The sequence below is a fragment of the Crinia signifera genome, chromosome 5 (assembly GCF_055691185.1).
Source record: "Crinia signifera chromosome 5, ASM5569118v1, whole genome shotgun sequence".
NCBI classification, from domain to species: domain Eukaryota; kingdom Metazoa; phylum Chordata; class Amphibia; order Anura; family Myobatrachidae; genus Crinia; species Crinia signifera.
Window position 1 is genome coordinate 276,804,344 of NC_139221.1, and position 21,854 is coordinate 276,826,197.

The window sequence follows — 21,854 nt, forward strand, 5'->3', positions numbered from 1 at the left end:
CTATATATATAGAGACTATATGCACGGCAGGCTGTGTGTGTTGCAGTACTGTAGTGTACAAGGACCTGACGCAGTGCAGTCAGTCAGGCTCTTGTGTATAACACGCTTCCCTGTGTGATGTCCCGGGCCCCGCCTCCAAGTCCGCCCACTTCTTCAGTAGAGTTGACTAGTTGTTGCGCCATCATGGCAGCGCGCAACCTGTACTGCTGCTGCGGTACAGAGTTTCTTTGCCTGGTTATATACTCCTGTCGGGGTATACCCATCTCTAGTCTAGGGGAAAACATGTGCAAAGACTGTCACTATATCATCTTGACATACTGACACTGATAGTTGCCTGGACGTCACATTATCAATGGCTATACCACACACAGCCTGGCAGCCATTGATGATGATGATGATGATGATGATTACCATGTATGGCTGTGTGTGTTTTTGTAAAATTTGTACCCCACACAGTTATACACAGATGGTAGCAGGATATATCAACTTCTCAGGGTACAGTGTGTATTACAATTATATGTATTTCCTTACTTTCAAATCAGGTGGGTAACGTCAGTGTATCTAAATATATTTTGGGGTAAAAGATAAAAATGTTCCCTGACACCTAGGTTATGCAGTTATAATTTGCATTAGAGCTGTTCAGTTAGTGACCACTAGAGTGTGCTATTGCCTCCTAGTTTTATTGATGTTCCCAAAAAGCTATTCATTGTACAGAACAGTGCAAGCGTTTAGTCAGGTGTGGGAAAGATGCTGCACAGTAACACTGCTTAAAAAATAGAAGTGTTAATAGTTTATTTTTACCATTAGCAAAATGCAAACTGAATAAACAGAAGAGAAATGTAAATCAAATCGATATTTGGTGTGACCACCTAAACAGCATCAATTTGAGGCCATTACTCACTACTTATTCTTCTTGATCTTTCTGCTGCATTTGACACCGTTGATCACTCTCTTCTCTTATAAACACTACACTCCCTAGGTCTAAATGATACAGCCCTTTCCTGGTTCACATCTTACCTATCTGATCGCTCTTTCAGTGTTCGCTTCTCTAACTCTACTTCCTCTTCATTACCTCTGTCCAGGGCCGTTTTTAGAGGCGGACAAGCCGTGCAGCAGCCCGGGGCGCCGCACGGCTTGTCAGCCTCTGTTACACAGCCGTGGCGCCTGGCAGCTCCCCCCAGCGCCGCCTTTGCCCCCTATCCCCGTCCGCGGCGCCACAGCTCAGCTGTTTAATTTCCCTGGGGAGGGGAGGGGAGCGCATCGCGTCTCTCCTTCCCCTCGCTCACTTGGCTGTCAGCCAATCAGAGCTCGCGCGCGGCAGCCAATCAGGAGCCAGCCCGCGAGCTATGAATGGCTGGGCACACACTGTGAAGGCGAGGCGCGTGATGTGCGCTCCGCTCCCCTCCCCTCCGAGTCCCCAGGAAATCCTCACCATCATCATCAGCAGCAGCAGGCCAGCAGCTGAGACACAGACAGTGAGTGGGCTTATGTGTGGCACTGTAGGGGCGTATCTGTGGCACTGTGGGGGCATATCTGCCACTGTGGGGGTATATATTTATGGCACTGTGGGGGCATATATGTGTGGCACTGTGGGGGCATATCTGGCACTGTGGGGGCATATCTGGCACTGTGGGGGCATATGTGTGGCACTGTGGGGGCATATCTGCCACTGCGGGGGCATATATGTATGGCACTGGGGGGGCATATTTGGCACTGTGGGTGCATATATGTATGGCACTGTGGGGGCATATCTGTGGCACTGTGGGGGCATATTTGGCACTGTGGGTGCATAGCTGTCACTGTGGGGGCATATGTGTGGCACTGTAAGGGGAAATCTGCCACTGTTGGGGCATATGTGGCACTGGGGGAATATTTGTCACTGTGGGGGCATATATGTGTGGTACTGTGGGGGCATATCTGCCACTGTGGGGGCATATATGTATGGCACTGTGGGGGCATATCTGTGGCACTGTGGGGGCATATTTGGCACTGTGGGGGCATATGTGTGGCACTGTGGGTGCATAGCTGTCACTGTGGGGGCATATGTGTGGCAATGTGGGTGCGTATCTGCCACTGTGGGGGCATATCTGTGGCACTGGGGGAATATTTGTCACTGTGGGGGCATATATGTGTGGTACTGTGGGGGCATATCTGCCACTGTGGGGGCATATATGTATGGCACTGTGGGGGCCTATCTGTGGCACTGTGGGGGCATATTTGGCACTGTGGGGGCATATGTGTGGCACTGTGGGTGCATAGCTGTCACTGTGGGGGCATATGTGTGGCAATGTGGGTGCGTATCTGCCACTGTGGGGGCATATCTGTGGCACTGGGGGAATATTTGTCACTGTGGGGGCATATATGTGTGGTACTGTGGGGGCATATCTGCCACTGTGGGGCATATATGTATGGCACTGTGGGGGCGTATCTGTGGCACTGTGGGGGCATATTTGGCACTGTGGGGGCATATGTGTGGCACTGTGGGTGCATAGCTGTCACTGTGGGGGCATATGTGTGGCAATGTGGGTGCGTATCTGCCACTGTGGGGGCATATCTGGCACTGTGGGGGCATATTAGTAAACGGCAGCAGCGGTGCGTGGGGCAGAATGTGTGGTACTTGTGTATTATCTGGGCGCCCAATTTTTTTCATCGCATGCCACTACTTAAGGCATGCGATGCAATTTTTCATTGTAAAGACCCGATTTTTCATTGTATAGTCACCCATGGGTGATTTCATACCCCCACTATCCAACTAAGCATGGAGTTGATTTTATATACTGTAGTGTGGCGAGCGGACGCAGATTACTTTACATGTATTCTGCGTCCCCTCGTGGGGCTCGCTGCACTCGCCACGCTTCCGGCTCGGTGGCTCGCTGCGCTCGCCACACTATATAAGGTCAACTCCATGCGTAGTTGGATAGTGGGGGTATGAAATCACCCATGGGTGACTATACAATTAAAAATCGGGTCTTTACAATGAAAAATCGCATCGCATGAATTGTATGCCACTATATTGCATGCGATGCAATACAATGAAAAAATCGGGCGCCCAGATATTACACAAGTACCGAATGTGTAATAGGCGTTACGGTGTGGGGAGTATTGCGTAATTGCCATTACAGTGTGGAGTGTAACGGGCATCACAGTGTGGGGGTCTAATGGGCATCATGATGTGCGACATAATGTGTAATTGTCATCATGGTGTGCGACATAAGGTGTAATTGTCATCACAGTGTGCGGCGTAATGTGTAATTGGAATCACGGATAATAGTGTATAATGATTTAAGTAGGCTGTCATTGGCCTTGATCTGTGAGGTGTACTAGGTCACTGGGTGGCCCTCAGCTGGCCAACTTAAGTGTGGGAGGACAATGACAATTCCTGCGGTAACCAATGTCTGGTCATGCAGGTCGCAAAAGTGAGATGTAAGGTAATTGTTGTCCTGCTAGACCAAACCCCTTATATTAAGCCACGCCCCTATTTCGACGCGCGCGCCTTCGGCGCGCGCAATTTCTTCTGTACCATGTTATATATTTTGGGGGGGGGGGCGCATTTTTATTTCTTTGCCCTGGGAGCTAAATTGTCTAGAAACGGCTCTGCCTCTGTCAGTCGGAGTTCCGCAAGGCTCAGTCTTAGGTCCTCTGCTCTTCTCAATCTATACCTCCTCTCTTGGCAAACTAATCAGCTCTTTCGGATTTCAGTATCACTTGTATGCTGATGATACTCAAATCTATCTATCAACCCCAGAGTTGTCACCAGTGGTTTTGGGTCGAGTTTCTGATTGTCTCTCTGCCATCTCATCTTGGATGTCTTGTCGCCAACTCAAACTCAATATTTCCAAAACGGAATTACTTATATTCCCGCCAACTAAGAACAGCTACCATCCTGACATCTCCATCGCTGTTGACAACTCGATAATCTACCCTACCCCACAAGCTTGTTGCTTAGGGGTCATCCTCGACTCTGAACTGTCCTTTCTTCCCCACATTCAATCTGTCTCCAAATCATGTTACATGCATCTAAAAAACATATCCAAAATACGACCCTATCTCACACAAGACACTACCAAATCTCTTATCCATGCACTCATTATATCCCGCATTGATTATTGCAATAGTCTCCTAACTGGTCTTCCCAAGAACAGACTCTCACCACTGCAATCAATTTTAAATGCTGCTGCTAGGCTGATCTTCCTTGCAAGACGCTCATCGTCTGCCGATCCGCTCTGCCAGTCCCTCCATTGGTTGCCTGTATATTACCGTATTCAATATAAAACACTTCTACTTGCTTATAAAGCTATTAACCATACTGCACCAGCATATATCTCTGCACTTATCACAAAATATCTCCTATCTCGACCACTCCGCTCTACACAAGATCTGCGTCTCTCTTCTGCACGGATCACTAGCTCCCATTCATTATTACAGGACTTTTATCGGGCTGCTCCCATTCTATGGAATGCCCTTCCACGCACATTAAGACTCTCCACCAGTCTCCAAACTTTCAAGCGTTCCCTGAAAACTCACCTCTTCAGGCAAGCCTATCATATTTAAGTTCTACATGCTTAACCCTCCGAGGCACTTATGTATTATATAGCTTCCTTTCTGGACTTGTAACTGCTATTACTGGTGCCTGTTCTTATGTTTCCCCCCTATATCCCTATAGATTGTAAGCTTGCAGCAGGGCCCTCCTACCTCCAAGTCTGTCTGTTGTTACCCAGTTTGTCTTATCACTATCTACTATTGTAAAGCGCAACGGAATCTGCTGCGCTATATAAGAAACTGTAAATAAATAAATAATTCTTCTAGGTACAATTTCACACAGGTTTTGAAGGAACCTGACAGGGAGGTTGTTCCACTCATCACGGAGAACTAACCAGAAATCTTCTGTGTATGTAGGTTTGTTTAAATCCTTCTGTTTCTTTATGTAAGACAGACTCAATGATGTTGAGATCAGCACTCTGTGGGGGTCATATCATCCCTTCCAGGAATCATTGTTCTACTTTACACGGAGGATAACTCTCAGCCTGATGCCTCTTTGATGGTATTGCATGATGGAAAAGAACATTCTGAGCATTAATCCTGACCAAATCCACAACTCCATTGCTGAAATGCAGACCCAAACTCCACCTCCACCATGCTTCACTGTTGCCTGTAGACTCATTAACTGCTTTTTGGTACAGGCAAATATTAAAAAAATTCTGCACCCCTAAGTTTGCTTGGCCAACCCCTGCGTATAAGGTCCTCAACTTTGCCAGTTTCTTTGTGCTTCTTCAAAATAGCTTGAACAGCACATATGGAAACCCCAGTCTGCTTTGGGATCTTTGCCTAGGAGATACCTTGCTGACGCAGTATAACTACCTTGTGTCTTGTTGCCATGTTCAGCCTTGCCATGAAGTTTCCAAAACACCTCATTTGTAGCAGTGTTTGGCTGTTCATCATCTCCTACCCAGTTGTTTCTATGGGGCAGATGTATTCAGCCTTAACAAGAGATAAATGCAAGAGTGATAAAGAGAGATAAACGTCCAGCCAATCACCTACTAACTGCCATGTTACAGGCTGTGTTTGAAAAAAGTCAGTAAGGAGCTGATTGGCTGGATGTTTATCTCTCTTTATCACCCTTGCATTTATCTCTTAATTAAGGCTTAATACATCTGCCCCAGTATCAGTTAATGATTGTGGGCCTAATTCAGACCTGATCACAGGACAAATTTGTTCTCAAAATGTGTAAAACCATGTACACTGCAGGTGGGGCAGATTTAACATGTGCAGAGAGAGTTACATTTGGGTAAGTTATTTTGTTTCTGTGCAGGGTAAATACTAAATTTAGATTTCATTTTGGACAACCCCCCCCCCCCCAAATCTAAAGGGGCATACACACTGGGAGACCATGTGCTTAGAGATGTGTGCTAAGGGTTCTTAACCCTGCGATCTGACTAGATATTTAGTGCATGCGCTACATATCTGAGCCGGCAATGGCAATGCGTGGGACCGTGTAGCACCATCGCTGTGGGATGTACATATGGAGCGATTAGTGCTTAATTTCTAAGCAATCTAGCCAGATCACTAAGAAAATAGGCACACGTCACCCCATGTATATGCCCCCTTACTCTCTCTGCACATGTTACATCTGCCCCACCTGCAGTGCACATGGGTTTTGCTGAATTTGAGAACAAATTGTACAGTACCTGTATGGAAACCATGTGCAAAGTACAGTGCATGGTTTTGGCCATGAGGAGAGGGATCTGGAGAACTATTCATTAACTGTGTGTGAAAGACAATAGAAGTGGGATCAGGACATGTGCTCTGATTGGTCAGAGGAGGTATGGCATCCTTACCTTTAGCTCAAATCCCCTTTTTCACACCATTACCCACCATTTCCACAGCGAAGCCCCTTACCCTAGTGTACTACATTGCTGGTGCTTCTTTTATGTGTAGTTATAGAGAAAGAGCACGCACTGTACTTTAGCCTGTTGGGCAATGCCAATGTGATATCATCATTTTCCTTTAAAAACAAAAAATAAATGGTGACATGAGGGCAATGGATGAAATGCCAATATAACCTTGTAAACTTCAAACACAAACTGATGGCAGAGCATGAAAGCGGGAACACGTGACCTGATGTTATTTTGTTCTAGTATTTTGCTGAACATTTTATTATTTACAAGGTAGCTGATCTACAGAACAGGTCACATATGCCACATATTAACCCCCCAACAGGTGTATACATAAAGACTATACCCAGCTGCTGCAGCAAAGTCTAGAACAGGATCAGTTTTAAACTTGGACTTACACAGAGGAGCAGACATACCTCAGGGTCTCAGACATACCTCAGAGGCACAGACATACCTTGGAGGCGCAGACATACCTCAAAGTCTTAGATATACCTCGGAGGCGCAGACATACCTCGGAGGCGCAGACATACCTCAGAGGCTCAGACATAGCCTTGAAAGTGCAGCCATAACCTCGAAGGCGCAGACATACCTCAGAGGCGCAGACATACATCAGAGGCACGGACATAGCTCAAAGGCACGGACATAGCTCAAAGGCACAGACATACCTCAGAGGCGCGGACATACCTCAGAGGCGCGGACATACCTCAGAGGCACAGACATACCTCAGAGGCTCAGACATACCTCAGAGGCTCAGACATACCTTGGAAGCTCAGACATACTTGTAGAGACTTCACCATTCCCTCTGAGATCCCTGAATGCACCTTTCTTACAGGGACTGTATCACCGGTGCACCTGCAAGGTAGAGCCATATGAAAAACACTTGAGTAAAAGGTCCGAATGCTGCATTGGACACTGGTGCTGTGAGCAGAAGAAATACATTATCTGAAGCTTATAAGGCATTTTGTCATTGAGAGACTACAGGGAGACGGATAGTAAGAAGCCAGTTTTACGCTTTGAAGACATTCCTGTTGATCGAGGGACTGTCCCAAAATGGTCATCCCATTGTTCTGCGTAGCGGCTGCCATAGCATAGAATGTGCAGCACTGGGGCTATGGAATGTTACGTATTGCTCACTCAGAGCGAGAAGACTGGGCTTCCAGCCAGAATGAGTGCGTCTAGCAACAGCCCAGGATCAGCCGTGGGAGGGCGTGCAGTCAGTATGTAGTAGCTCTGTATGATGATATACTGTATACGTTTTGTGTTGGGTAGAATTTGCAAAGTATATACAGGATGTTTTAACCCTTTCTCACTTCTGTGTTGAGGCTATCTCTCCTGTGCTGAGGCTATCACTCCTGTGCTGAGGCTATCACTCCTGTGCTGAGGCTATCATTCCTGTGCTGAGGCTATCATTCCTGTGCTGAGGCTATCACTCCTGTGCTGAGGCTATTACTCCTGTGCTGAGGCTATCATTCCTGTGCTGAGGCTATCACTCCTGTGCCTAGACCATTTTCTCACATTTGCACATGTAACAGTCCTGCATCAATGTCACTAATGTATTTATGCATTACTCACACAAATTATAATATGTTTTATGAAAGGTGTTTGCATCTTCAGAAAGGATTGTGGGGGTAAAATATACTAAAACATCCAAATGCTTCTATTAGCCCCACACTGCAAGGTGCCTGGCACGAGTGAGCTGAGAGGTCCTGTTTAACTCCACTAGTGTAAGCTGACTTTTTGCCAAAGGGTGTCCAATACCCCTTTTACACCCAAATCCCGGATCCGACACGTTATTTGGAACACGGTTCAAAGCCAGGTTGAATCCGGGATTTGCATCGTTTACACTGCGGTGCCAACCCGCAGTGGATGCCGCACACAGGCATCCATTCACCTCCTCCCTGCCTCCACAGCTGTCTTCAGAGTACAGCAGACAGCAGCGGAGGCTGTGTGTGCCCCCCGCCCAACAACCATGTTGATCCGCAGGGCGCTGTGGTCCGGAGGTTGGTCTTCCCCCTTTGCTGTAAATGGAAGTTTACACTGCCATCTACACTGCCATCTACCAAGGTCCTGCCCGTGTTCTACCCTGGTCAGGACCTAGGTAGAAGTCTTCTGTAAAGGGACACGGTTTAACTCCTTTTACACCACTGACCTGGGTCCACGAGGGAAAACCCAGGTTTTTGTGGTGGTGTAAAAGGGGTATCAGTTGCAATGTGATGTGACTGTGCTGATTAGTTTAATACGTGACACTTGTATTTCTGTGTGCGATATAGCAGCGCAGTCTCCTGGTGCACCCTAGTCACTTCATGTTGCGTCTTATAACTCTTTCACGCCAGCTTATTTTCCCAGGTTGGCCCCGGGAACGACCTGGGTCTTGTGCTGGTGTGAAAGGGTCCCAGGCGAAAATCCCAGGAGCCATACCCTGGTACTTCAACCCTGTCTACCAGGGTTGTTCCTGGGATCTTCCTGGAATACAGGCCAGTGGGAAAGGTACTCACCCGGCTTCCTGGTTTGCCTGTCCCTGGTCACGGTGCTGGAAGAGAGCGGTGAACGGTATCCACTGCTTGGGGAAGCCGCCAGGTGACTGCTGGGGACATAGCTGCTATGTGCCACAGCCCGCCACTGGGGAAGCCACCGGGAGACTGCTGGGGACATAGCTGCTATGTGCCACAGCCCACTACTGGGGAAGCCGCCGGGTGACTGCTGGGGACAGAGCTGCTGTGTGCCCCCTCTCCCGAGACATGAGGGTGTCCAGCTGGTGTGCAGCCATGAGACAGTGCTGGGGTGACATGGAGTGGTAGGGGGTCTCTTCCCCCTCACACCAGAAGACTGTATTCCTGGGTAAGTCCCTGCATTTTCTGGTGTGAAAGGGGTTTAAGATGCATTTTTTTGGCAAAGAAACAGAGTCTCATGGGACCTGGCACGCTGTGAGGGGCTGTTTAGCACAACTGCAGCTATAATTTCTCTATTGCATCCCAGAAAATTATAAACTGAAACTGATTGAATGCTATAGGGTCACCTTTGAAAGTTGAAAAATGTAATCTAAAAAAAATATTTAAATTATTATAGGTGGCAGTAGGAAATGAGTACCACCACCTCTCCAGGGACACTTTAAGCCCTGGAAAACTCCCTCCAACCGGCCCTACCCAGGCGCCCACACACATCCGTGTAGAATTGCTTTTTTGTGTACAGTTATGTGGTGTGTACACACAGGGTCAATCCCGATTCGAGATCGGCGGCTGCCAGGATATATATTTCTACATTAGATTCCGATGCTGCGCAAATCAGCATTGGGCTCTTCATAGCACTGTGTCTGATTTGCGCTATGGGCCAGATTCAGACTTGATCGCTACGCTGTGTATACTTGCAGCCTAGCAAACAGGTCAGCGCTGCCCCGCCAAACGCCTCCCCACCAAATGCCTCCCCTCACTGCCATCATATTCTCGCTAACATGTTGCATATACAGGTCAGTAGTGCACACAGGAAGGTTCCAAGCACCTAAAAATCCCAGATGGACCGTTATTTTTCCAGAAACAGACCACTTGATCTCATGCTACTCACGGCTACTGCCAGTACAGCTGTCAGTGCTACCGCATCAAATGGCGTCATAACCAAACCACCTGCAAAGCAGTGACGCTGCAGCTGTACAGGCAGTGCGTGGGTCTGAGCTCAGTTGACTTCTGCTGCGCTGGCTCAGATTTGGCCCCCTTCCTCCCCCTCGGTGTACTGTGGCAGCTGCAGAACTGTATGAAAGCCAGCGCAAGTCGCGCTGGCTGCAGTGAAGGGCCTGACGAGGTTTTCAGGAGGCCAGCATTGCCAGATAAATTCAGATGCTTGCTGCCCCCGGCTTTCATCCTCCTGCTTCCAGCCAGCTCCTCCTCCTGCAGTGTGTTGGAGGGAAAAGAGAACTGCCTCAGTGCAGTACCATCCTGAAGAAGCTGCCATCCTAGAGGCAGGGGTGCCGAGAGGGGGGGGGAGCAGGTACAGTTTACCCGGGCCCGGGCCTGTCAGGGGGCCCTGGTCTGGAGTCTGGACACACAGTTTTTTTAAAAGTTGGTGGTGAGTGCACCGGGTCTGAATGCGCCGGAGTCAGCTGTTCAGCGGCGGCATTGGGAGTGCAGATATGGGCGGACGTGGGCCGGCGTGGGCCAGCAGCATCACAGAGGTCCTTCTGAGCGTCATTACACTCTCCGACTCCAGGGCCTGCTGAGAGCAAGTCACGTGACTTGGGAGTTTACCGTGGCTCGGCGACAGGAGGATACTTAGGGTAGGTAATCCCTGGGTGTCGGGAGGAACTGGTGCCCGTGCCATGTCTCCAGCCCAGCAGTCCCATGTCCAGGTCACTGTGTTCCAAGGTGGAAGGTGGGTGGCTGGTTGCTCTGTGTCTGCTGCCTCCCTGCATGCTGCTGGGGCTGAGATCCAACTCTGGAAGTCAGCATGTAACCCCTGACAGAGCATGTACTGTAAATCTATGACAACGAGCATGTTAACCCCTGGCAAAGCATGTAACCCCTGGCAAAGCATGTACTGTAACTCCATAACAACAAGCATGTAACCCATGGCAGAGCATGTAACCCATGGCAGAGCTTGTAAAGGTGCCTATACACGTTACAATTATTGTATACAATATCGCATTTCATCGCATCTCGGTTTTGCGATGAGATGATATGTGATCTAGTACAAAAAGTATGTGCAGCACATACTTTTTATACTAGATCTCATCTCATCACAAAACCGAGATGCAATGAGATGCGATATTGTATACAATATTATATACAGTACAATAATTGTAACGTGTATGGGCACCTTTAATCCATGGCAACGAGCATGTTAACCCCTGGCAGAGCATGAAACTCTTGGCAGCGCAGGTTAATACCATGGCAATGAGCATGTTAACCCCCTAATATGCAATTAGCATTATGCTGTGTGGAATATCGTGTAATGGGCATTATGGCATATGGTAAAATATGTAATAGGTATTACGGTGTATGACATAATGTGTACTGCCCACAATGGTTTGTGGCATAACGTGTAAATGAGCATTATGGCATGTGTTATAATATGTAATGGGTGTGTGACATGTGTAATAGGCAAAACGGTGTACATTTTTGTCCCTGTATCCACCTTGGAAGCAGTGGCGTAACATGAGCTATGTCCGTGGGGGCCTAAGGAAGTTGTTGTACCGGGGCCCAAGATTTCTCTTGGCGGCCCTGCCTAGAGGAACCCCGGCCACAGCCAGCCAAATGAAAGCAACTAAGGGGTCGTGTGCAGAAAATTCGCGAGTGCGAATCATCATGGCACCGGACGCAATTTACCTTGGGCTGAATTCGTTTAAAAGCGCTTGCACCTCCATAGGGGTGTGAGCCATTTTTATCAAATTTGGCCCAGCGAAGCGTGCGCGGTTGGGCTGAATCGGGTGCCATTTCCGGTGTTTAAATGCATGGAAACAGCACCCGAATGGCACCTCACACCTAATAGGATCGACCCCTATGAGTACATTGTGGACTTTAGAGAGCAACACAGCCAGATTGATTACAGAGCAACACAGCCAGATACCATTAGCACCAATAACATAAAAAGGCTGATGGGTATAAAATATATGTACAGTAATATATATTCAGTAATGTAGGAATTACCAGGTGTGGCCAAATACTTTTGTCCATATAGTTTATATGTGGATGATACACAGCTATATGAATGGAACCTTATACAGTGTAGTATTTGCTGCTATTATAAGCTGATATTTTACATACATTGCATCAGTTTAGATTGGAACGTTATTTATAACAGCTCATTTATCAGCCTGCATTTGATCACATTTATACAGAGTTATGTTGCAGTATTGTATCTTAATTGTATTATTATGCCAATGCTCATCTGTACACGACAGTGGGCCCCGGATGCTCCCACTGTGGTAATCTGGTGTTCTTGTGTTATCTGTAATTGAATCCAAGAACTTGATACGGCTGAAGGGCTGTTTGTTTTGATCATAACTGACAGGTTGCTCATTATTAATTATTGTCTGTGACATTCTGGAACGATGTCTCTTGTTTACAACAGCTTTCTCTGTAGGTTACTCTGTATCATAATGAAATAGTTATTTCTGGAAATAATGTGGGCGGCGTTCAAAAAAGCATTCAAAAAGGCTTTATTCTAAAAAAAAATTTTAAGACATTTACATCTTAAAATTTTATTACATTTATATTCCCACATTAGTGGAACTGAAATCAGAAACTTGGGTTTTCAGTTGCTGCGTATGCTACTGGATGATAATTGCATACAACTGCAGATAGCCATAAGTTACATACCGTGTTTCCCCGATAATAAGACCTACCCTGAAATTAAGCCCTACCCTTGACTTTGGACACTGGTCCAAAATAAGCCCTACACCGAAAATAAGCCCTAGTTAAATTTCCATATCTGCTGTTCAGACAATAAATTCTACCCCCGCTAACCCCCCCTGATCCCCAGTCACCATCCCTAACCCCCCTCACCTCCACGGTGTAGATAGAGCACTGGCTTCTACTGAAGCCTCTTCTACTCCCGGACCCAGTGATGCACTGCGGGCTGCGCGTGACGTCACTACGCACATCACACGGCTGCAGGACGGCACGGAGCTGTGGCGCAGCAAAGAAGAGCTGGAAGAGCTGGAAACTTCTGGTGTCTGTGATGGGTTACCCTTATTTAACAGAGTACTTGGGTATGTTTATTAAGGAGTACTGGGGAATGCTTACCATTATTAAGGAGCACTGGGGCATGTCTATTAAGGAGCACTGGGGCATGCTTAGCGTTATTAAGGAGTACTGGGGCAGGAGCACTGGGGCACGTTTATTAAGGAGCACTGGGGCATGCTTAGCGTTATTAAGAAGTACTGGGGCAGGAACACTGGGGCATGTTTATTAAGGAGCACTGGGGCATGCTTATCGTTATTAAGGAGTACTGGGGCAGGAGCACTGGGGCATGTTTATTAAGGAGTATTGGGGCATGTTTATCGTTATTAAGGAGTACTGGGGCAGGAGCACTGGGGCATGTTTATTAAGGAGCACTGGGGCATGTTTATTAATTAGCACTGGGGATGAGAAATAAGCCCTACCCCAAAAATAAGCCCTATGGTGCTTTTTGTTTGTGAAAAAAAAATAAGACAGTGTCTTATTATCGGGGAAACACGGTAAATACTGATTAAGGGGGTATTCAATCCTGAATCCCTGTTTTTGCCCAGCTCGACAGTTTGTTGACAGGCGGAATTCAATGTTCCACCTGTCGAGTGGCGAAAAGAGGATGTGCCGACGAAAACGGCAGGGGATTTTAAGATCCGCCCGTAAATTTGAGAATCCACAACCGTTTTCGACAAAATGGATCCGACTAGTTTTAGTCAGATCCGTTTTGTCGAGTTTCGCCTTCAATGCTGTCGGAAACTATAGTATTGAATAGGTGGCGGGCCCTGTTTCCCCTGTTGGAAATAGTGGCAGGGGATTGAATACCCCCTAAGCCTTTTTGTTTTAATAAAAAGTAATTGCAATGGTTTTAACATTGATATATGAATCCCGGGTGTGGTACGACAGTCGGGATCCCGACAGTCATTAGCCCGACGTCGGGTTCCCCACTGCCCGGACTCAGACAGCATGGTGAGTGCAACAAAGCCCCTTGCAGGCTCGCTGTGCTCGCCACGCTGCGGGCACGGTGGCTCGCTACGCTGGCCTTCTATTCTCCCTCTATGCGGGTCGTGGACCCCCACGAGGGAGAATAGCCGGTGGCCGTCGGGCAACCGTCTGTCGGAGTTTTTACAGTCGGGATCCCGACGTCGGGTAAATGACTGTCGGGATCCTGACTGTCGGGACCGCGCCCGGCACCCATGAATCCCTGTGTAACTAAACAAACATATTTTGCTTAAGGGACAGTTGCAGACTTTAAAATATGGGGAGACTTAATAAGGCTATGGGAAAGTGCATACTGTACGTGTTTATTTTTGGTCTTAGTGTGTAGCACAATTCAACAGCTACCTGCATTTGTTAAATAGGAGCAATCACTTGTATCTAGGGATGGTCATTAACCATCGATGGTTTAAAAAACATAAAAAAAATGTGTTGCTTTAAAGTTGATGTTGAATACTTTTACCATTGATGGTTTATAACTAGATGTTATACACTATTGTTTTTTTACCTTGTTATTTTCTTGGATGCTTTTGCTGCACAGGGCTGCAAGTCTGTCAGTCAGCAGCCCTGTGCAGCTTCCGCCTATCACACTACCAGCTCTTACATAGAAGCAGAGGCAGCAGTAGCCAGAGGCAGCTCCTACCAGAGCATAGGAGGAGGACCACCGCTGGCCGTGCTGCAGTGTCTCTGGTGCCACGTCCCCCTGACTGTTGTACAATGCAATCCACAGGTGCCGGGCCAAAATATGAACAGCATCTGCGTTGATACTGCGTAAGCACAAAAGTCTGGCTTCTATGGGCTGCATCTAGTAGCCTGGACTTGCAGTTCCAGAGAGAGGGAACACCTCTCAATGGGACTGCCTTTATATTGGGGTCACTGGCAGTTAGGACACTGAGTGAAGCGGACACTGAGCAGGGTGGTAGATATTACTGGGGGCTGCAGTCCTGTAGCCATTTGGTAAAATCTTCCACTGGCAGCTGCGCATGTGCAATGAACGCTGACAGTGGGCCCCGGATGCCTCCACTGTGGTAATCTGGTGTTCTTGTGTTATCTGTAATTGAATCCAAGAACTTGATACGGCTGAAGGGTTGTTTGTTTTGATCATAACTGACAGGTTGCTCATTATTAATTATTGTCTGTGACATTCTGGAACGATGTCTCTTGTTTACAACAGCTTTCTCTGTAGGTTACTGTATCATAATGAAATAGTTATTTCTGGAAATAATGTGGGCGGCGTTCAAAAAAGCATTAAAAAAGGCTTTATTCTAAAATACATTTTTTAGACATTTACATCTTAAAATTTGATTACATTTATATTCCCACATTAGTGGAACTGAAATCAGAAACTTGGGTTTTCAGTTGCTGCGTATGCTACTGGATGATAATTGCATACAACTGCAGATAGCCATAAGTTACAGAAATACTGATTAAGGGGGTATTCAATCCTGAATCCCTGTTTTTGCCCAGCTCGACAGTTTGTTGACAGGCGGAATTCAATGTTCCACCTGTCGAGTGTCAAAAAGAGGATGTGCCGCCGAAAACGGCAGGGGATTTTAAGATCCGGCCGTAAATTTGAGAATCCACAACCGTTTTCGACAAAATGGATCCGACTAGTTTTAGTCAGATCCGTTTTGTCGAGTTTCGCCTTCAATGCTGTCGTAAACTATAGTATTGAATAGGTGGCGGGCCCTGTTTCCCCTGTTGGAAATAGTGGCAGGGGATTGAATACCCCCTAAGCCTTTTTGTTTTAACCCCTTCCTGACAGAGCCTGTTTTTGCCTTCCTGACAGAGCCCTTTTTTTCAATTCTGACATGTCTCACTTAAGTGGGGATAACTTTTTTTTGCTTTTACTTATCCCAGTGATTTTGAGATTGTTTTTTCGTGACACATTGTACTTCAAGTTAGTGGTAAATTTTCGTCGATACAGTCTGTGTTTTTTTGTGAAAAATACCAAAATATCGTGAAAAAATGGAAAATTTAGCGATTTGCAAAATGTTAAATTTTCTGCTTGTGAGACAAATAATCTTACCACTCAAAATAGTGAATAACTAACATAGACCATATGTCTACTTTATGTTGACATCATTATTTCAACTTCCTTTTAATTTTTTGGGACACTAGGAGGCTTACAATATGAATAGCAAATTCTCAAATTTTCAAGAAAATTTCAAACACTGATTTTTTTAGGGACCAGTTCAGTTCTGATGTGACTTTGAGGGACTTGTATGTGAGACACCCCCATAAATGATGCCATTTCAAAAACTGCACCCCTCACAGTATTCAAAACAGCATTTTGGAAGTTTGTTAACCCTTTAGGTGTTTCACAGGAATTAAAACAAAGTGTAGGTGAAATTTCAAAATTTCTTTTTTTTTGCAGATTTGCAATTTTAATACATTTTTCTAAGGAACACAGTACATTTTACTAGAGAAATGTGACTAAAAATTGATTCCCCCAATTCTTTTGTTTTCATAAATATCCTATATGTGGCCCTAGTGTGCACGGTGACCAAACCACAGGCTTCATAATAGAAGGAGCACCTACTTGATTTTGGAGCCTCCTTTTTATGAGATTATTTTTTAGGCACCATGTAGGTTTCTAGGCACCATAACATGCTAAAAGTTAGGAACCCCCCCACAAGTGACCCCATTTTGCAAACTACACCCCTCAGGGAATTCAGCTAGGGGTATAGTGTACATTTCAAACCCGCAGGGGTTTCACCAATTGTGGTACAACTGGGCAGTGAAAATGAAAAATTTTTTTTTTTACACAAAAATGCAGTTCTGGCTCCAAATTTGTCATTTTTAGAAGGTATGAAGGAGACAAAGCACCCCAAAATCTGTGCCCCAATTTCTCCCGAGTACAGCAATGCCTCACATGTGACCAAAAAATACCAGTTGGGTGCATGGCAGGACTCAAAAGGGAAGGAGTGATTTTTGGATTTTGCAGCTCAGATTCTGGTGGAATTTTGGTGGGTGCTATGTCGCATTAGCAAGACCCCCCAAGCACCAATACAGTGGAACCCCCCCACAAGTCACCCCATTTTGCAAACTACACCCCTCAGGGAATTCATCTAGGGGTATAGTGTACATTTCAAACCCCCAGGGGTTTCACCAATTTTGATACAAGTGGGCAGTGAAAATGAAAAATTACATTTTTTTACACAAAAATGCAGTTCTGGCTCAAAATTTTTCATTTTCAGAAGGTATGAAGGAGAAAAAGCACCCCAAAATCTGTGCCCCAATTTCTCCCGAGTACGGCAATGCCTCACATGTGACCAAAAAATACCAGTTGGGTGCATGGCAGGACTCAGAAGGGAAGGAGTGATTTTTGGATTTTGCAGCACAGATTCTGGTGGAATGAATGGTGGGTGCTATGTTGCACCAATACAGTGGAACCCCCCCACAAGTCACCCCATTTTGCAAAGTACACCCCTCAGGGAATTCATCTAGGGGTATAGTGTACATTTCAAACCCCCAGGGGTTTCACCAATTTTGATACAAGTGGGCAGTGAAAATGAAAAATTACATTTTTTTACACAAAAATGCAGTTCTGGCTCACAATTTTTCATTTTCAGAAGGTATGAAGGAGAAAAAGCACCCCAAAATATGTGCCCCAATTTCTTCCGAGTACGGCAATGCCTCACATGTGACCAAAAAATACCAGTTGGGTGCATGGCAGGACTCAGAACGGAAGGAGTGATTTTTGGATTTTGCGGCTCAGATTCTGGTGGAATTTTGGTGGGTGCTATGTCGCATTAGCAAGACCCCCCAAGCACCAATACAGTGGAACCCCCCCACAAGTCACCCCATTTTGAAAACTACACCCCTCAGGGAATTCATCTAGGGGTATAGTGTACATTTAAAACCCCCAGGGGTTTCACCAATTTTGATACAAGTGGGCAGTGAAAAAGAAAAATTACATTTTTTACACAAAAATGCAGTTCTGGCTCAAAATTTTTCATTTTCAGAAGGTATGAAGGAGAAAAAGCACCCCAAAATCTGTGCCCCAATTTCTCCCGAGTACGGCAATGCCTCACATGTGACCAAAAAATACCAGTTGGGTGCATGGCAGGACTCAGAAGGGAAGGAGTGATTTTTGGATTTTGCAGCTCAGATTCTGGTGGAATTTTGGTGGGTGCTATGTCGCATTAGCAAGACCCCCCAAGCACCAATACAGTGGAACCCCCCCACAAGTCACCCCATTTTGAAAACTACACCCCTCAGGGAATTCATCTAGGGGTATAGTGTACATTTAAAACCCCCAGGGGTTTCACCAATTTTGATACAAGTGGGCAGTGAAAAAGAAAAATTACATTTTTTTACACAAAAATGCAGTTCTGGCTCAAAAATTTTCATTTTCAGAAGGTATGAAGGAGAAAAAGCACCCCAAAATCTGTGCCCCAATATCTCCCGAGTACGGCAATGCCTCACATGTGACCAAAAAATACCAGTTGGGTGCATGGCAGGACTCAGAACGGAAGGAGTGATTTTTGGATTTTGCAGCACACATTCTGGTGGAATGAATGGTGGGTGCTATGTTGCACCAATACAGTGGAACCCCCCCACAAGTCACCCCATTTTGCAAAGTACACCCCTCAGGGAATTCATCTAGGGGTATAGTGTACATTTCAAACCCCCAGGGGTTTCACCAATTTTGATACAAGTGGGCAGTGAAAATGAAAAATTACATTTTTTTACACAAAAATGCAGTTCTGGCTCACAATTTTTCATTTTCAGAAGGTATGAAGGAGAAAAAGCACCCCAAAATATGTGCCCCAATTTCTTCCGAGTACGGCAATGCCTCACATGTGACCAAAAAATACCAGTTGGGTGCATGGCAGGACTCAGAACGGAAGGAGTGATTTTTGGATTTTGTGGCTCAGATTCTGGTGGAATTTTGGTGGGTGCTATGTCGCATTAGCAAGACCCCCCAAGCACCAATACAGTGGAACCCCCCCACAAGTCACCCCATTTTGCAAACTACACCCCTCAGGGAATTCATCTAGGGGTATAGTGTACATTTCAAACCCCCAGGGGTTTCACCAATTTTGATACAAGTGGGCAGTGAACATGAAAAATTACATTTTTTACACAAAAATGCAGTTCTGGCTCAAAATTTTTCATTTTCAGAAGATATGAAGGAGAAAAAGCACCCCAAAATCTGTGCCCCAATTTCTCCCGAGTACGGCAATGCCTCACATGTGACCAAAAAATACCAGTTGGGTGCATGGCAGGACTCAAAAGGGAAGGAGTGATTTTTGGATTTTGCAGCTCAGATTCTGGTGGAATTTTGGTGGGTGCTATGTCGCATTAGCAAGACCCCCCAAGCACCAATACAGTAGAACCCCCCCACAAGTGACCCCATTTTGCAAACTACACCCCTCAGGGAATTCATCTAGGGGTATAGTGTACATTTCAAACCCCCAGGGGTTTCACCAATTTTGATACAAGTGGGCAGTGAAAAAGAAAAATTACATTTTTTACACAAAAATGCAGTTCTGGCTCAAAATTTTTCATTTTCAGAAGGTATGAAGGAGAAAAAGCACCCCAAAATCTGTGCCCCAATTTCTCCCGAGTACGGCAATGCCTCACATGTGACCAAAAAATACCAGTTGGGTGCATGGCAGGACTCAGAAGGGAAGGAGTGATTTTTGGATTTTGCAGCACAGATTCTGGTGGAATGAATGGTGGGTGCTATGTTGCACCAATACAGTGGAACCCCCCCACAAGTCACCCCATTTTGCAAAGTACACCCCTCAGGGAATTCATCTAGGGGTATAGTGTACATTTCAAACCCCCAGGGGTTTCACCAATTTTGATACAAGTGGGCAGTGAAAATGAAAAATTACATTTTTTTACACAAAAATGCAGTTCTGGCTCAAAATATTTCATTTTCACAAGGAATGAAGGAGACAAAGCACCCCAAAATCTGTGCCCCAATTTCTCCCGAGTACGGCAATGCCTCATGTGTGACCAAAAAGTGGCAGGACTCAGAAGGGAAGGAGTGATATTTGGAGTTTGCAGCACAAATTCTGGTGGAATTTTGGTGGGTGCTATGTCGCATTAGCAAGACCCCCCAAGCACCAATACAGTGGAACCCCCCCACAAGTCACCCCATTTTGAAAACTACACCCCTCAGGGAATTCATCTAGGGGTATAGTGTACATTTAAAACCCCCAGGGGTTTCACCAATTTTGATACAAGTGGGCAGTGAAAAAGAAAAATTACATTTTTTACACAAAAATGCAGTTCTGGCTCAAAATTTTTCATTTTCAGAAGGTATGAAGGAGAAAAAGCACCCCAAAATCTGTGCCCCAATATCTCCCGAGTACGGCAATGCCTCACATGTGACCAAAAAATACCAGTTGGGTGCATGGCAGGACTCAGAAGGGAAGGAGTGATTTTTGGATTTTGCGGCTCAGATTCTGGTGGAATGAATGGTGGGTGCTATGTGGCATTAGCAAGACCCCCGAAGCACGGTGAAATTATGAACCTAATATTCCATAGATGTGTGGTATAATTTAAAACACTCCTTTATACATAGGCCGGGTTTGTCGGGGCAAGTGTCACACTGGAAAATAGTTTGCTTTCTTATTCCCTTTTTATAGCAAACTTTGCACCTTTTTTGTGTCCTGCCCTTTTTTCCAGTGGAGGGGATTTCATCAGGAAAATGCTGCCCTGGTACAATACGGGGGCCAGTACTAGAAGTACTGGGGCCCTCTGCCTGCTGGTTCCCAAATATTAGGCCCTTTATGACTTCCTCTTGAAAGTGCATAAATGTCCCCCTCTGGCCGGTAGAACGGAATAGCACGTAAGCGTTATACAGTGCCATCTGGATGATATACACGGCCACCTTCTTGTACCAGATTTTTGTTTTCCGCAGGGCACTGTACGGCTTCAGTACCTGATCTGAAAGATCCACTCCGCCCATGTACCTATTGTAATCCAGGATACAATTAGGTTTTGAGGTGTGGGTACTGGTACCTCGTACAGGGACGGAGGTGGTACTGTCTCCGTGAATTGTTGTCAGTATAAGGACATCCCTCTTGTCCTTATATTTGACCAACAACATATTTTCGGTGCATATTCCCCTGCTTTCACCCCTTCTCATTACTTGGGCAATGTGCGTTTTTGGGAGGCCTCTTTGGTTCTTGCGCACAGTACCGCAAGCTGCTGTACCTCTTGAACCAAGGGCCTTAAACAGGGGGATGCTAGTGTAAAAGTTATCCACATAGAGGTGATAACCTTTATCCAGGAAGGGGTGCACTAAATCCCAGACAATTTTCCCACTAACACCTACGAGGGAGGGGGGGCATTCTGGCGGTTGAATTCTTGAATCCTTCCCTTCATAAACCCTAAACCTGTGGGTGTACCCTGAGGTGCTTTCACACAGTTTATACATTTTTATGCCATACCTTGCCCTCTTACTGGGAAGGTACTGGCGGAATTTAACCCTTCCTTTAAAATGTATAAGGGACTCGTCGATACAAATAAATTTTTCAGGGATGTACACCTCTTCAAATTTGGCACTGAAATGATCAATGACCGGCCTGACTTTGAATAGCCGGTCAAAGGTGGGATCATCTCTGGGTGGGCACTGTGCATTATCGGTGTAATGTATGAATTTAAGAATTGTCTCAAATCGAGTCCGGGGCATGGCCATACGGTAAAATGGAGTACTGTACAGAACATCTGTACTCCAATATTGCCTAATTTCTGGCTTTTTTACTATGCCCATATGAAACACCAGACCCCAAAACGTCATCATCTCTACTGCATCTACAGGGGTCCACCTAGCAAATGATGACGTGGG

At 46.0% G+C, this 21,854-nt stretch overlaps 1 protein-coding gene across 2 annotated transcripts in view; it reads left to right on the forward strand.

Annotated features, from left to right (window-relative positions):
• Nucleotides 1–21,854, forward strand: part of PRKAG2 (protein kinase AMP-activated non-catalytic subunit gamma 2) — a 362,251-nt gene that overhangs the window by 152,373 nt on the left and 188,024 nt on the right. Inside the window, exon 1 of one of the 2 annotated variants that reach the window (XM_083189062.1) lies at nt 6,701–7,609. The exons of the other annotated variant lie outside the window; for it this stretch is intronic. Coding sequence (XP_083045188.1) covers nt 7,486–7,609 — 124 coding nt within the window. The 5' untranslated portion in view covers nt 6,701–7,485. Of the gene's footprint in view, nt 1–6,700; nt 7,610–21,854 lie in introns of those variants that run through there. 2 annotated transcript variants of the gene reach the window in all.